The sequence below is a fragment of the Pseudochaenichthys georgianus genome, unplaced genomic scaffold (genome assembly GCF_902827115.2).
Source record: "Pseudochaenichthys georgianus unplaced genomic scaffold, fPseGeo1.2 scaffold_417_arrow_ctg1, whole genome shotgun sequence".
Lineage (NCBI taxonomy): Eukaryota > Metazoa > Chordata > Actinopteri > Perciformes > Channichthyidae > Pseudochaenichthys > Pseudochaenichthys georgianus.
The window spans coordinates 78432-95960 of record NW_027262982.1 but is presented as its reverse complement, the minus strand read 5'-3'; the positions used below and the strand labels follow the sequence as shown (position 1 = coordinate 95960).

Below are 17529 nucleotides of genomic sequence, written 5' to 3'. Positions count from 1 at the left end.
TGTATTGCCCATCGGAATGTGTGGAGAAAGTCTCCCAAGGGGGATGGGAGACTTTTGACTTTTGTTACATTCCGATGGACAATCGGAATTACATGCAGGGCAGCATTACCGGTCTGAAAGGGTATCTGGAAATATCAAACATTTAATTAAAGTTTTAAAAACAGTGACAGGTTAAAATCAGAGGTGGAAGAAGTATTCAATTTATTTAATAAATTAAAACGACGTATTAGAAGCAAATGTCCGGCATTCAAAATTGTCAATAGCCCAAGTGAAAAGTGTTATCATCTGCAAGTAAAATTAATCATTATATATATATATATACATATAATTTGTACAACTTATATTTAGAAATACTTCATTGTAATTATTGATGCATAAATGGGTTCATCCATTCAATGTGGCATCTGCTATAATGGGGTTAATGTATGATATTACTTAATAATACGATACATTACTGTATAATACCTGATAATGTATGAGTTGATTTACTTCGATCTACTGTACTGTGTACACCACAACAATATTACAAAAAATATACTGCATATTAAAGCAAACTTTTGTAAAGGTAAAAATATGAGCGTAAACATTTACATTATGATTATTTAATATATAAAGACTATATATTATTGAATACCAATTAAGATAATTAGATTAGATATTCTTTATTTGATCTAAAATATTGATGTTTTTTCGTTATAGTAGCCTGTGAAAACCATAAGAAATAAGTGATTAAATGCTACAGTATTCAGCAAACACAACTGCAGAGCTGCAACATTGCAAACAGACTAAGTTCTACGACACCAAGTTGTCTTTGTGTATTTTGTGAAAGAAGCGCCATCTCATGGTTAAATCCTGCAATTGAACAAATGGGGAAATTTGGCAACGCCCTCTTAGCAATTTGGCAACACCCCCAGCCACTGGGATCCGCTGGGTTTTCGGTTGGAATCCGCTGGGTGGAGTCCTATCTGGAGTGCTACATCCGTACAAGCATTTACCATGGCAGTACAATATAGCAGCTACGACATATCAAGTGCAAGAGGAGATACAAGAGCTACATCAAGTGCAAGAGGAGATACCCCTGTGTTAAAGTGCATTTAGCGGTGATTACGCGTCTGTTTGTTTCTGATCCATTCTTTGAGTTGACCTTTGAAACTGTTCAAAGTGGGACAATCCCGTATCTCAGCTGGGAGGCTATTCCACAACAAACTGCCTTTGATGGAGAGGACATTTTGTCTAAAAGTGGTCCGTCTGCGGTGGACCTCACAGCCTCCTCCGGTTTCTGACCCAGTGCAGCGTCCAGTGTGTTTTTTGTGGATGAACTCCCCTAATGGGGGGGGGGGGGGGGGGCAGTCCATGTAAACATTTATAAAAAAAACACATTCTTTTAAAAGACTTAAAATTGTCAAAACTCAAGAAATCGTGTTTTTCAAGGATGGTACAGAGGTGGTATGAATTTGGCTTTCTGTCAAACACCTTGATCGCTCTCGTATACAGCTGTTCTATGGGTTTCAGGTTTGTGGCACAAGCAAACGACCAGTTTGTCAAACAGTATTCAATGTGAGATAGAATTATACAGTGGAGGCCACCGAAATCATTTGTAATCTCTCTCAGAGACTTTAATCACTTTGTCCTGACGCGCCAAAGTTCTTTCTAGGAGATTTTAATAACTGTCCTGTTAAAAAATCCCTGCGTACCTACTACCAGTACGTTGACTGCCACACCAGGAAGGAGAAGACTCTGGATATGTGCTTTGGAACTGTTAAGGGTACTTACACTGCATCCCCGCTTCCACCACTTGGGACATCTGACCACAGTGTAGTCCACCTACGCCCTGTCTATCGAAGGCTACTTGAGAGGGAGAAACCTCAAGTTAAGACTGAATGTGGAATAAGGACAGCATTATGGCTCTGCAGGGATGCTTTGACTTGGGGTACACGTCGCTGAGGACCTGACATGGACTCTTCACTGAGGACCTGACATGGACTCTTCACGGAGGACCTGACATGGACTCTTCACTAAGGACCTGACATGGACTCTTCACTGAGGACCTGACATGGACTCTTCACGGAGGACCTGACATGGACTCGTCACTGAGGACCTGACATGGACTCATCACTGAGGACCTGACATGGACTCATCACTGAGGACCTGACATGGACTCTTCACGGAGGACCTGACATGGACTCTTCACTGAGGACCTGACATGGACTCATCACTGAGGACCTGACATGGACTCATCACTGAGGCCCTGACATGGACTCATCACGAGGACCTGACATGGACTCTTCACTGAGGACCTGACATGGACTCTTCACTGAGGACCTGACATGGACTCATCAATGAGGACCTGACATGGACTCATCACTGAGGACCTGACATGGACTCTTCACTGAGGACCTGACATGGACTCATCACTGAGGACCTGACTCATCACTGAGGACCTGACATGGACTCTTCACTGAGGACCTGAGATGGACTCATCACTGAGGACCTGAGATGGACTCGTCACTGAGGACCTGACATGGACTCTTCACTGAGGACCTGACATGGACTCTTCACTGAGGACCTGACATGGACTCATCACTGAGGACCTGACATGGACTCATCACTGAGGACCTGAGATGGACTCATCACTAAGGACCTGACATGGACTCATCACTGAGGACCTGAGATGGACTCATCACTGAGGACCTGAGATGGACTCGTCACTGAGGACCTGACATGGACTCATCACTGAGGACCTGAGATGGCCTCTTCACTGAGGACCTGACATGGACTCATCACTGAGGACCTGGCATGGACTCTTCACTGAGGACCTGAGATGGACTCATCACTGAGGACCTGACATGGACTCTTCACACTAACACCATCACCAAAAGAGCTGGACAGCGGCTCTTCTTCCTCCGCAGGCTGAGCAGGTTCAACATGGACTCCAGGACTCTGCAACTTCTACAGGTGCTCCATAGAGAGCATCATGACCTTCTACAGGTGCACCATAGAGAACATCCTGATCTTCTACAGGTGCACCCTAGAGAGGATCCTGACCTTCTACAGGTACTCCATAGAGAGCATCCTGACCTTCTACAGGTGCACCATAGAGAGCATCCTGACCTACAGGTGCACCCTAGAGAGGATCCTGACCTTCTACAGGTGCACCCTAGAGAGCATCCTGACCTTCTACAGGTGCACCCTAGAGAGCATCCTGACTGGCTGCATCACGGCCTGGTACGGCAGCTGCTCCGCCCTCAACCGTAAGGCTTTACAGAGGGTGGTGGAAACTGCAGAGAACCTCACCAGGACCCTAACCCAGGACGGAGCTGCCCTCCATGGAGGACCTCTACTCCCAGCGGCTCAGGAAGAAAGCCCTCTGGATTATCAAAGACCCCCATCCCCCAGCCACACACTGTTCAGTCTGCTGCCGTCTGTCAGGCGGTACCGCAGCATCCGGACTAAAACCACCAGACTGAGGGACAGCTTCATCCCACAGGCCATACATTCATCTGCTACTTAAACATTATGTATCTATTATCTAACATATCGTTCCAATAACTTGCATATAGACTCGTATTGCACTATTCCACTTTTTTAAAACTATTTTTCTTTTTGTATTTACTTTTTAATATTTACTTGCACTATATTTGTCTGTTTATCTGTTTTATTGTGTTGCACTGTTGGAGGAGCCTGTGACCTAAGCTTTTCATCATAACTATGGCTATGTTCGTATGACAAATACAGAGCCTTGAACCTTGAAGAGCAGAGCTCTCACAATGTCCAGTAAGAGGAAACGGATCCTAAACTCTGGCTATCGTTGACCCGACAGTAACACAACATGCTTCTCATACCGGAGACAGGTGTTTACTGAAGACAGGAGAGCAGGCTATGATTGGTTGTTCATCGTCACATGACAAGCGGTGCGCACTGCCTTGTCCAAAAGTGATACTACTTTCGACTAAGGACACAGCCTTGTCTACAATGACAAAACTAAACATGGCACGGGATCGTCACCCTAATACTGCAAATATTAGTTTTCCTCAGAAGAAGAAGAACCATGCCCAGTTCTTCCTACTCAGTAAATAAAGATCACAACAGTCATGCCAACCTTTAAACAGGGCGCAATAGACCATGGTTTCTTTATTTGACCGTGTGTTAATGTTGTTATAGCGTTCCAACAATGACTACTCCCTTCCGAGAAGTGGAATCAGATAGAAAGGGAGGTGGGAGAGTATAAATGATCTGTGATCAGACAAACTGACTCATTTGGTGTCTGGCTTTTGAGCTTTGGTCTCTCTGAAACACTTCGCCTGTCATTCGTAAACTCCGTCATCTCTGAGGGCGTCTGCCTGGTCTTGAGAGGAAGGTAAGAATACCCTTAACTTAGAAAAGGCTCGCAGTAGTTGTTCATTTGGTTTAAAGTGTACATGAAAGTGAAAACACCTTAAGGTTAAAGCTGTACTTGACATACAGTGTCTTGGCATTTGATTTTGGCTTGATCTAGTGTTTCTGTTATATGCAGGGGTGTAGTGATTTGTGTACAAGTCTTTGTGTAGAAGGTCATTGTGTCTAAATGCAACAGGTGAAATCATCAATGAAGGCACACGTTAAGAACAGATGTAATCATGCAGGTACTGAAGATCAGCTGTAAATAAGACAGACTGTTGTAAGTGCTGCAGAGACATTAGAAAGACAGTAATGTTGCATCGCTTTAGAGTTCATGGGGAACTCGCCTGGAGGAAAGCGTGAATGCTGTGGTGGCGTTTTAATCCGTGTCTACATGTAACAGCCCTCTCTGTCGGGCTGTGGGTTTTGACGCATCTCTCTTTGTTTCCAAAGAAATGTAGCGGAGGTCGTTGTTGAATCAGATGAGCTCTATTCATTGGTCCAGACGGCATAGAAACAGGAAGTCACATTTCCTCGCTTCAGAGTAACACTTTACCGCCTTCAATTAATATATTTTAAACCATAGTATGACTCACAAAAATAAATGGTTAAGAGTGTAATATTTATATTATTGTTAAGCCTAACATTCAGACCATAGTAAAGAAATGAAAATGGCTAACAAATACTTTCAGATGTAAAAAGCAGGTGGATAAATGTCGTGGAGGAAATAGAACAATACTGGCTTTTGGATGTAGTGGAGTAGAAATGTAAAAAGGTAAATTGTACTTCAGGACATTGCCTGAGTAAATGCTCCAACAGCGGGAAAAGACTGCGTTCAGGATCAGGCGGATCTTAGTATAACTATTACATGATAACTGTCCATCTGTCCTACAGTCAAGATTTAGATTTATAACTCTTCAACATCGATTATAAGCATTTTTAACTATATATAAACATGTGGTTTCTTAATTCGTTTTACTGTATTATAACTTTGCTAACTATTGGAACTTCACTTGTTTAATGGTATTCTAAAGTAATGCTCATATGGATATAGCTTAAATGTGTTTGTTGTTTCGTGTCTTTCTGTAGCTCTTGAGTTTTCAATAATTCCGAAATCATCAGTCAAGTGTACGACCATCTTTCGGAGGGATATGCTACACTTTATATCATAACATATCGACACTTAGCGTCCGTGTATAAATACACATGCGAGTCAGAAACCAAGTTCATATCTTTGATGAAAGATGGGTAAATTACAGCACACAAAACCTTTATAATGACCAGGTGAACGTATGAAAGGGATCACAGAGCACGCGCCCCGAGCTCCCACTCTCGGCTCAGTAGAATGAATGGAGACAGAAAATAAATCTAGATTTGGCGTTTAGTGCATTTTACTACTTTAAGGACCGAATGATTCTAATAAGGGCTATAGTTCATACTGGGAAGTTTATTTAGCTTTAAAAAAAGTATCCGCTGATTTACAGACGTCTCTTTCCCCATGTTAGTCTATAGCCGCTTTCACACCAAGTGCTTTGATATATATTTTGCTTACTGGCAGGCCGCTAACCACTTCACGGCGTATACTGCCGCCCGGAGTCCCCGGAGTTGGGGAAGGCTTCAGTAGAAGCTGCTGGGACTCCCAGCAGCTTCTACTGAAGCCTTCCGAGTAAATCGCCAGAACGCCGACACCTCCTCATCTCCACCGCTCCCATGTTTTCTCTTGTGTTGCCATAAGTTAGTCTCTCTGCGTTTCTGCGCTGGGCTAATGCTAATGCTAAAAATGCTAATGCGAGCAAATAAAATGGCGACTTCACAAAACTTTTTTTTGTTTTACAGGGCGTAGTTTTCAATTCGCCCAGACAATCAGAAATGTGGAACTTGTTTCTCCCCAGGATAGTACCTCCTATCTAGCAGGGACTAAGAAGGGGGGGGGGGGGGAAGTTCTCATCAACTAAGTTCTCTTTTTGTTCTGAACGCAAAATCCCAGGAACTATCGGAACAAAAAGGGAAAAGTACTCCGGTGTGAAAGCGCCTAATGGGGAAAAGTCATTCTGGGCCCAGTCCGGCGCACTTCCTGGGGCTTGATAAAAACTAGCTTCAAGATAACAGCTGGGTGTTTACTTCCGGGTTGTGGCTGCTGCGTCATGATGCTTTTTGGCTGTTTGTCGCCACCTACTGGGAAGATAGAGAACAGGTTATAATATAAAACACTAATCCATAATATAATTTTAAATAAACTTTAAGTGTCAACATCTTAAATTACATTGTTTTGCATGCATCATACACTACAAAGAAGATACTAATGTATTACAAATTAGTAAATCAGAATACTTCATTTAAAGTAAAATTGGTAAAATTGGTTGAATGACAGTGGACAGGGATTCTTCAAGTCCCGCCAAATGATGTGTGACGTCATTGCGGGCACAGCGCTCCAGCTGCACCGTTCAGGATCCCAGCAACTGCATGTAAACGCACGATGGCAGCAAGCTCAGACAGCGATGACTAGTGCTGCGTACCGGTATGCCGAACCGGTAGGCCTACTGGACTTGTAAAAAGTTTCGGTTCAAGTCCGGAACGTCGGGAACCGGTACTCGCAAAAAAAAACTAGCACTTACCTATATTCTGGTGTCTGTGGTTATTTAAACATTCCCTGATAAACGTTATTCAGCGTCAATAAATGAGTGCTAATCCCAGTGTGCTCAGTGCACAACATCACATGTCCTTTCACCTTCGATTCACGGTTTGAAAACGTAGCATTTTGCCACATGCTAATGCTAACCGGAAGTGAATAATTTTCAGAATAAAAGTATTAAGTTAATAGTGTGAACTTCCGGTTTTTTCAGAATAAAACTGATTTAAATTAAATAGTGTATTTAATTCAAAATTACCCCATATCAACATTGATTTTAATTTCTAACAGTATGTATGTACATCACTATGTATGTAGTATGTACTGTATAATGTACACAGAGTTGTAATAATAATTAATAATTCCTTATATTTATTATAGCGCTTTTCCAGATGCTCAAAGATGCTTCACAAATACACATTAAACATACATGCAATGGTCATGTACTGTGGACAATACCCACAGGAGCAAGTTCAGGTGAAGTGTCTTGCCCAAGGACACAACGGCCTGACGCATTGGCGGCAGGAGCGGGTTTCTAACTGGAGTTCCCCAGCACGTACAGACAGTACAGTACACTCTGACTGTACAGTCACCACAGTGTAGCCTATACTGTATAGTAGGTGTGTAACAGTGTAATGCGTATAGTCTACTCTACACTCTACCTTTCAGCAACGCTTTAGGGATTTAGGCTCAGTCAGCTCAGGGACTGTTCGGTTACTTTAGTACGCAGCACTAGCGATGACAGTTTCATTTTGAACGTGTCTGAGAGCTCATATGAGGCTGAACGATCGGTTTATGTTGTGTCTGTTAGAAGTTTAGGAATGAGGTGCGTCAATATGGGCGATAATACGGTCATGTAGCCAGTGGTGGACTGGGACTAAAAATCAGACCGGGACTCTCGACTGGCCCACTTCGGTACCGCTAGTAAATTGTCAACGGGGGGAGTGGGGGATGTGCTAGTGACTTATCCGACCGGCCCACTTCGGTACCGGCCCATCGGCATTCGTCCCGATGGCCAGTCCGCCACTGCACCCAGCCCACGTAAACTGTCAACGGGGGGAGCCTCGCTGCGGGGAGACGGTGGACCTAGTGTCCCGATCGGAGTGGGAATAATAATAATAATAATAATCCGTGCATTTTATCCATTAATTTCCCCAACATTGTGGTAAAAAACCACACGTTTAATCCATGTTGTTGGTGTACTACAACTACAAAAAGAATCGGTTTGTTTTCTCATCAGGAAATGCAAACCGGCTCAAACAAACGATTTTTAATAATCATCCTCACGATCATTTAATGTATCATATGTTCGCCGAATTGACATGAAAGCACTAATAAATGTAGTTTCATCCACTTGAGTTTACAACCACAAAAATAATCGATTTGTTTTTATATCGCATCCTACGGGAGGAAATTCAGTAGCTCTCACTACCGATTTTTAATCCTAATGTAATCATCATCTTCACCACGATCATTTATGTTTATGTCGCCGAATTGACGTGAAAGCACTGACACATATGAATATACTGTAGTCAACTTCATTAAAACGTTATTAACGTGCCTAATCTCAGTAATTCACCATTTCTACGCATGACAACACACTGTGTCCGTGTTTGGCTCTCGAAGCGTTCCCGCATTGACGTCACTTCCGGCTTCCCCCAAAACTTCAAAACGAGTTGAAGGAATTTCCCCGCGATGTTCGAAATTATTGATATTTATCGGAACGGTATCGCTTTTTCTTTTTTAAACTGACGGTTCGAGATTACTAGTAGCCCAATATTTCATTGCACAACAGTTGTTGGGATGCTGTCACAGGCTCTTTAAGTACAGGCTTTGAGTAAATCTACTTAGTTACTTCACAATGAAAGTGCGTAAGTGAAAGTATTTGTTGAACAGTGTTGGACACTCAGTAAGAAGGCTGACACCCCGTCCTCCTAAGACGACTGAAATCTATTACAATATGTTGGAGTTCATTTTTGTTTCGTGACTATTACCAATCAGTTAAAGCAAATATTTAATATTCTTAATATAATAACTGCATTTTGACCCAAAGAGGACATTGTGGGAAAACAAACACGTCACTTTGAGTTACCTTTGTGTTTGAAAAGTGCAATTTAAATAAAGTTTGATTTGATTACCAAGTATTTTAAACATGTCTCTGTTAGTCCCAGGATGCGTCTGCTCTGTGCTCTGGGTCTCTTATTGGCCCTGCTGCATGTGACCTCCTGTCTGCTGATTGGAGCCTTCAACATCCGAACATTTTGGATGCGCGAAATTCGATAAACCGGAAGCGATAGGCATCATCACACAGGTATGAAACTCAACTTGGTATCCAATACTTATCTGTTCTTCGTTGTTTTGACTGTATCCTGGCAAGTGAAACATAGTAACCCACTTCCTGTTTGAGTTTCCTTTTCTTGGAAATCAATGATTGTTTTGTGAGGTAATGGTCATTGTAAACATAATGCTGAAGTGCAGCACTGAACAGCTACGGTGGCCAGCAGGTGTAAACGTGCTGCTACGGCCCCAAACTCTTCCATCAGGAGAAACTCGCTGCAGCTTCAGAAAGGAAGCAGATATAAAAACACATGAAGAAGCATCTCCAGCAACTTGACAACACATGAGCAGCATTTACTAGACTTCTGTCTGTCTCCTTCTGCTGTTCCCTTTAGTGTTTACTTCCTGTCTGTCTCCTTCTGCTGTTCCCTTTAGTGTTTACTTCCTGTCTGTCTCCTTCTGCTGTTCCCTTTAGTGATTACTTCCTGTCTGTCTCCTTCTGCTGTTCCCTTTAGTGATGACTTCCTGTCTGTCTCCTTCTGCTGTTCCCTTTAGTGATTACTTCCTGTCTGTCTCCTTCTGCTGTTCCCTTTAGTGATTTACTTCCTGTCTGTCTTCTTCTGCTGTTCCCTTTAGTGTTCACTTCCTGTCTGTCTTCTTCTGCCGTTTCCTTCAGTGTTCACTTCCTGTCTGTCTTCTTCTGCTGTTCCCTTTAGTGTTCACTTCCTGTCTGTCTTCTTCTGCTGTTCCCTTCAGTGTTCACTTCCTGTCTGTCTTCTTCTGCCATTCCCTTCAGTGTTCACTTCCTGTCTGTCTTCTTCTGCTGTTCCCTTTAGTGTTCACATCCTGTCTGTCTTCTTCTGCCGTTCCCTTCAGTGTTCACTTCCTGTCTGTCTCCTTCTGCTGTTCCCTTCAGTGTTCACTTCCTGTCTGTCTTCTTCTGCTGTTCCCTTTAGTGTTCACTTCCTGTCCGTCTTCTTCTGCCGTTCCCTTCAGTGTTCACTTCCTGTCTGTCTTCTTCTGCTGTTCCCTTCAGTGTTCACTTCCTGTCTGTCTTCTGCTGCCGTTCCCTGAGTGTTCACTTCCTGTCTGTCTTCTTCTGCCGTTCCCTTCAGTGTTCACTTCCTGTCTGTCTTCTTCTGCTGTTCCCTTTAGTGTTCACTTCCAGTCTGTCTTCTTCTGCCGTTCTCTGAGTGTTCACTTCCTGTCCGTCTTCTTCTGCCGTTCCCTTCAGTGTTCACTTCCTGTCCGTCTTCTTCTGCCGTTCCCTTCAGTGTTCACTTCCTGTCTGTCTTCTTCTGCTATTCCCTTTAGTGTTCACTTCCTGTCCGTCTTCTTCTGCCGTTCCCTGAGTGTTCACTTCCTGTCCGTCTTCTTCTGCTGTTCCCTTTAGTGTTCACTTCCTGTCTGTCTTCTTCTGCTGTTCCCTGAGTGTTCACTTCCTGTCCGTCTTCTTCTGCCGTTCCCTTCAGTGTTCACTTCCTGTCCGTCTTCTTCTGCCGTTCCCTTCAGTGTTCACTTCCTGTCTGTCTTCTTCTGCTGTTCCCTTTAGTGTTTACTTTCTGTCTGTCTTCTTCTGCTGTTCCCTTTAGTGTTTACTTTCTGTCTGTCTTCTTCTGCTGTTCCCTTTAGTACTTCCGTCAGAATTGACCAATCAGAATATATTTTTCTTCAGATTGTCCAACGCTATGACATCATTCTGATCCAGGAGGTCCGCTGCCCAGATGGGACAGTGACCAAAAGACTCATGGATCTTGTTAACAAGTAAGACTTATGAAGAGCAGACCCAGTATTCTAACACACAGACACGCAGACTGTGAGGGCTGCTTCCTTCCTCTAAATGTTATCTTGACTGCTGCAATATCCAAATCTCAGTAATCGCAGTATTTGGCTAAACGAGTGAAAATATCTGAATGAAGTATTGTGGAGAAGTCCTGGCCTACAAACAGTATTCTATAGACCTAATACAGACACACTTCATACTATCATACATTCATATATTTCCTTTCATATTGGAATTGCAATATCATCAATATAAAAGTTATGTTTTCCAAATGCAGCAGCACTAAGTGTGTGTGTGTGTGTGTGTGTGTGTGTGTGTGTGTGTGTGTGTGTGTGTGTGTGTGTGTGTGTGTGTGTGTGTGTGTGTGTGTGTGTGTGGTGTGTGTGTGTGTGTGTGTGTGTGTGTGTGTGTGTGTGTGTGTGTGTGTGTGTGTGTGTGTGTGTGTGTGTGTGTGTGTGTGTGTGTGTGTGTGTGTGTGTGTGTGTGTGTGTGTCCAGAGATATCCCCAACGATTCTCCTGATCATTTCGACAACATCTCCAGTGTTTACCTGCCCGTGACCAAGGATGGCAAAGGCTATAAGGAGAGATACCTCTTCCTCTACAAGTAAAACACAAAAACAAAGCACCAACAGTGAAATGATCATTTGTATGGATTGCTTTGTTAATACCAGGGAGCAGAAAGAGAAACTATGTGTTTGATAAAGAGTGTAAACAGCATAGAAAATGCTCCAGGAGTTGTGAATATGTGACCATGAGAAAGAGTCCATGAACTCGATCCACTGTTTGGAGACGTCTTCAACATAAAGAGTTCCATCTTTCCTCTGCAGGCATAACAAGGTGACCGTGACAGACAGCTTCCAATACGATGAGGGCAAGGCAGGCGACTTCAACAGACCGCCCTTCGTCGTCCAGTTTTCCTCCACACAGACCGGTATTAGAGGAGAGACTGTTCTTTCACTGGAAATGTAGATTATCTCAACTATTCTAGAGAACTGAGCACCAGACTGTGTGAGAGGAGATCCTGAGGTCTGTCCGTCACCAACACCACTTTAAACAACTCTAGCATTCAGTCGGTTTAATATCTTCTGCCACATTTACCTGAGTCAGTGCCGCATTTAAAATACCTGCTTTTGTATTAGTGGGTGAATGTGATGAACTTCATTTACTTACTTTAGCGGTATTTCTTCTGTTGTCGTTGTCTCTCTTCATTCACTCCTCTCTCTCTCCTGGTCTCCAGCTGTGAAGGACTTTGTTCTGATCCCCATTCACACCAAACCGGACCACGCTGTAAAAGAAATTGATGCCCTTGTTGACGTGGTGGAGGCTGCCGAACAAAAATGGAAGAACAATGTAATACCCCGTACAAGACATACAATACAACCGTAGAAAAAACACACACACACACACCAACTTAATTCTTTAGCTAAACTGTGTTACACACATATTACTATATATATATATATATATATATATAAATAAATATATATATATATATATATATTCTATGGAGTCCCATATCTGCCGATGTGATCAAAACAAAAGAAGAGATATTTCAAAAAGAATTGTCAAATAAAACGTAATATCTCTAAATATGAACTTAGATCTCCATCATGACTCAGCAGTTTGTTCAGGTAGCGGGAGTTCAGCCGCTTCTGTGTAAAATGAGTGGACGACAGAGAGCAACGTTTAGATAGGGGGCGTTTACATTTTTTTTTTTAGATTCTCCATTACCATGACATTATTCTGATCCAGTTCTAAAATAATTAGTTTGAGCCGTTTCCCTCTGTCAGAAGAACATCGTGGTGCTCGGAGACTTCAACGCAGGCGTCAGGTATGTAGGAACAGATGACTGGAAGAAGATCCCCCTCCTCACCAACAAGAAATTCCACAGCCTGATCGAGAACGTTGCCACTACATTGGCAGAAGAGACTATACAGACTCACGACAGGTGAACACACAGATAATAATGAAGACACTTGCATGCACACACACACACTCTTAATCCCGCCTCTCTTCCTGTTTCTGCAGGATTGTCGTCACCACTGAAATGTACAACGCAGTGGTTCCCAACAGCGCTAAGGTCTTTGACTTCAAGAAGGCATATGGTCTGGAGGAGGTACGTTCACACTGGACCGCGTCACGATTACATGTAGAGTCAATTCAAAGACGCGGAAAGACACAAATTCATGGCGAAGGTTTTTTCATCTCAAGCTTCAAATTTGCGTGACGCTGTCTCACGACATCCTCCTCGCCAGCGCATCTTGTTGAGTGACGCATTCCATTGAAACAACACACATGTAAATGGCATGTTCAGAAGTCAGTACATGTGAAGCATTTACTAATTTAACCATCAATAAACACATGTATTTAAACACATTCAAATTATAAAGTGCATCAGACACAAATCCCTCCATGTGAGCCATATTTAGAATCTCACTCATTTTACTAAAGTAATTCAGCCTAAGGGCTAGTTTCCACCGGGTCCGTCTGCGTCGCGTAACGGCTGCGCCGCGGTATTGGTCCGGCCTCCTCCGGCGTCATACCCTACCGGGCGCGTTTCAGAACCATTTCAGAAGCGGAGCGTCTTGCCTGCCGGCTCGCAGTTTCAGTTGATTTGAGCATTTTTCCTGGACAGACTACTTTGTAGAGACAAAGTTAATAATAATTGTAATATCCCAGTTATAAACGACATGAATCAAAGATGTGTCGCTGTATGTTAGTGGTAAAATCATCATAATTATTCTATATATCATTTACACAGTGCCTGTAGACCGGAGGAGAACGCTGGCATTTCTCCTACTTGAACGACTACGGAGGGATAGGGTCTGCAAAATGAGTTTGTGTGTGTGTATATATATAATATGCTATATATGCTCTGAACGTTCCACTTCCTGCCTGCCCGACATTACCTTACGGCTGCGTCGCGTCAAAAAATAGCCGTAACGGAGCGTCCACACTACAGCTTCAAAAAAAGCTTGGAGCTGGGCGTGTCTGGAGCTTGGGGATTTTATTCAAGCAATGCGACCAACAACCAATCACATGAATCTCCCGCCCCCGACATAAAAAGCAAAAAACCCCGGGGATTTTATCAGAGCAATATATATATATATAAACTCCCCAAACAGGCGAAAACCTACCAGTTCCCCCACTGTCTCTGCCACCTCCCTCCATGCCTGGCTCCACCGGTTTGTATCCCGGGAGGTGAAGAGGGTCTGGTCATACAAAACCGGGTGATTTGCTACGGCGATAGTTAGTTTCTCCTTAAACTTTTTTTGAAATATAGAAATGAACGGCGGGATATCTCTCCCAGCTTAGACGCGGTTTGATTGGCTACGGCTTGAGCTGTCAGATTGTCCGAAACGGGATTTGATTGGCTGGCGCTGGCTACTCCGGCGTCTCCGGCGTCAGAAGTTGAACAATGTTCAACTTCTGACGGCGGAGACGGCGGAGACGGACCGCTCTGCTACCCACAATTCAGTTCGGCGAAAAAGCGAGGCAACGTGACGTCACCCCATTCAAAGTGAATGGGCAGATTGGAGTTGTCGACGCTTCCGACGCTGTCGACGCTGCAGTGTGGACGGGCCGTAACGCGCCGCGTCTGGTGGAATAGCACCCATTGACTAGAGTGGGCGCGATCCTTGCGGACGCCGCGGCGCCACGCGGCCGTAACGCGCCGCAGACGAACCCGGTCGAAAATAGGGGTACGGAACTAAAATAAAGCATGACTGCATATTATTTCAGTGAAGATCAGCATTTGATCAATGGAAATATTTGACATTTTGAAATAGCATCAGACCTTAATGATCATTCCATGTGAGCCATAGATAATCTAACCAACACAAAACAGCAATTCCAAGACGTTTCCTTTGCTCTGACGTCTGATGTCACGGTGGATGAGCGAGTCGTTCTATTGAGCTGATAACAGATGAAGTTATTAGGCGTGCAGAGATGCGAGAGTTGACAGGAGTAGTCACTACAGTCAGGAACTAGATTGCTTGACTACTAGATTAAGTAACGCTTTCATTGTTATGAACTATTGAGTTGACGGTATAAAAACCATCTTGTGCGAAGACACCACCTGTTAGAAGTTAAACTGAGACTTTGTTCTGTTTGCCAAGTTGGAAGAATAACTAATTGAAATTGAGTTCCTAAAATGTTTTCTCTGTTTCTTTCAGCCAGAGAAGGCTCCACAGGTCAGTGACCATTTCCCTGTGCAGCTGGATCTGAAGCTGTTAATGAAACGTTCCCGCACATGAAGAAGAGGGGACACATGTTGATGTAGAGGAGACATGAAGAAGAGGGGACACATGTTGATGTAGAAGAGACATGAAGAAGAGGGGACACATGTTGATGTAGAGGAGACATGAAGAAGAGGGGACACATGTTGATGTAGAAGAGACATGGAGAAGAGGGGACACATGTTGATGTAGAAGAGACATGAAGAAGAGGGGACATGTGTTGATGTAGAAGAGACATGAAGAAGAGGGGACACATGTTGATGTAGAAGAGACATGGAGAAGAGGGGACACATGTTGATATAGAAGAGACATGAAGAAGAGGGGACACATGTTGATGTAGAAGAGACATGAAGAAGAGGGGACACATGTTGATGTAGAAGAGACATGGAGAAGAGAGGACACATGTTGATGTAGAAGAGACATGGAGAAGAGGGGACACATGTTGATGTAGAAGAGACATGGAGAAGAGAGGACACATGTTGATGTAGAAGAGACATGGAGAAGAGGGGACACATGTTGATGTAGAAGAGACATGAGGAAGAGAGGACACATGTTGATGTAGAAGAGACATGGAGAAAAGGGGACACATGTTGATGTAGAAGAGTCATGAAGAAGAGGGGACACGTGTTGATGTAGAAGAGACATGAAGAAGAGGGGACACGTGTTGATATAGAAGAGACATGAAGAAGAGGGGACACATGTTGATGTAGAAGAGACATGAAGAAGAGGGGACACATGTTGATGTAGAAGAGACATGAAGAAGAGGGGACACATGTTGATGTAGAAGAGACATGAAGAAGAGGGGACACATGTTGATGTAGAAGAGACATGAAGAAGAGGGGACACATGTTGATGTAGAAGAGACATGAAGAAGAGGGGACACATGTTGATGAACAACTAATGTGGAAAAAAAATTCTCTGTTTCTTTCAGGCACTTGCTGTCAGTAACCATTTCCCTGTGGAGGTGGAGCTGAGGTCAAGAAACCAAAAAAGAAACAGAAGTTCCGGCTGAATCCAAATTAGGATTACCCAGTTGGAATGTTTCTGGAAACCATGCAGCATTGAAAAAGAATAAAAAAAATAAAAAATGCCAAATGATTTCATTGCAAACTTATGTTTTTGAAACAGGAGAGTGAAGCGTCTCATTGTAGTGTTTACAAAAGGTGATTAAATTAAATGTGATGATTGTGAGCATTAACCAAGAGATCTTTTATAGGAAATGGATATCAGTTTCTACTGAAGAGAAAGACAATGTGTATCCAGAGTAACTCGGACAAGGACTCTCAAGTTTAGTTGAATATGTAGTGGCTTACTTGAGTCAATGAACAGCATTCTCACATAAGGGCAAGCGTCAGAGTGATAAGCATTCATGTGTATAGCATAAAGTCTGTAACTCCTGGAGAGTGGAGGTTATTGCATTCACGCTAAATCAGTGCAGAAAGTTTCTATTAATTATTTTCTTAGTTTTTATAAAGTTCTAAATTGGCTCTGATTCTACTTCATTCCTCTCACTGTGTTTCTCTTTCCACCTTCATCCAGCAAAGCTCATTTCTTGTGTGAACCTCCCTGGCAGTCAGCCTGATTCTGAATACAGGAGGAACATCTAGACAATCTATTTCATTGGATTGATACAGCCCAACATGAAAACCTGTACCACAGACAATCCAGATGTCAAAAGAGAGAAGGCCCCTATCAATGGAAGAATTCAGTGTGTGTCGTCTAGAGAATTATACATTTGAAAATACATGTTTGCGTATTTACGGGAACTGTTGCGGAGACTAAGCAGCAGAGTTGCTCCTGAACCTTCTCTCTGTATTCACACCCTCCATCTTAAAAAAGGAGGTCATACCCCCCCCCCACCACTATTCCCCTTGCACTCCTTCATGTATGAATACATATTTAAAGCTGTACTATTATGCAGGGACGTGCACAGACATTTGGAGGGGCTACTAAACTGGACAAAGCCCCCCCCCCCCCCCCCCCCCCCCGTAAAAAAAAATAAGACCAGAACGATTATTACATTAACTAATTTGTGTAATCACACACTTAGTGATATTACATAAATAATAGAAACGTAGGCCTACCTGGTTTAAAACACTTGTGTGGTCATACTGTGGAATGAAACGAGTTCTTCATTCAACATTTTGCGGGCAATTACATGTAAGAAGAAAGAGAAGAAGAAGTAAAATAAGTAGTCGAAGAAGAATGAAGCTGGTGCGTTTCC

The 17529-nt window shown here is 43.2% G+C and overlaps 1 protein-coding gene across 1 annotated transcript; it reads left to right on the top strand.

The window, feature by feature from the left end:
- Positions 1-4266: 4266 nt before the first annotated feature.
- Positions 4267-16390, top strand: LOC117442360 (deoxyribonuclease-1-like). Its single transcript, XM_034078358.2, has 10 exons — positions 4267-4357; positions 9172-9317; positions 10959-11047; positions 11564-11671; positions 11895-11998; positions 12305-12417; positions 12858-13015; positions 13096-13183; positions 15243-15260; positions 16237-16390. Exons 3-10 carry the CDS (start codon positions 11031-11033, stop codon positions 16315-16317), a joined length of 687 nt encoding a protein of 228 aa, XP_033934249.1. The 5' UTR covers positions 4267-4357; positions 9172-9317; positions 10959-11030; the 3' UTR covers positions 16318-16390.
- Positions 16391-17529: the final 1139 nt, after the last annotated feature.

Excerpts from the sequence above, each read along its gene's own strand:
- LOC117442360 (XM_034078358.2), top strand. Across the intron at positions 11,672-11,894 it reads AGATACCTCTTCCTCTACAA|GCATAACAAGGTGACCGTGA; the intron begins GTAAAACACAAA and ends TTTCCTCTGCAG. Across the intron at positions 12,418-12,857 it reads AACAAAAATGGAAGAACAAT|AAGAACATCGTGGTGCTCGG; the intron begins GTAATACCCCGT and ends TCCCTCTGTCAG.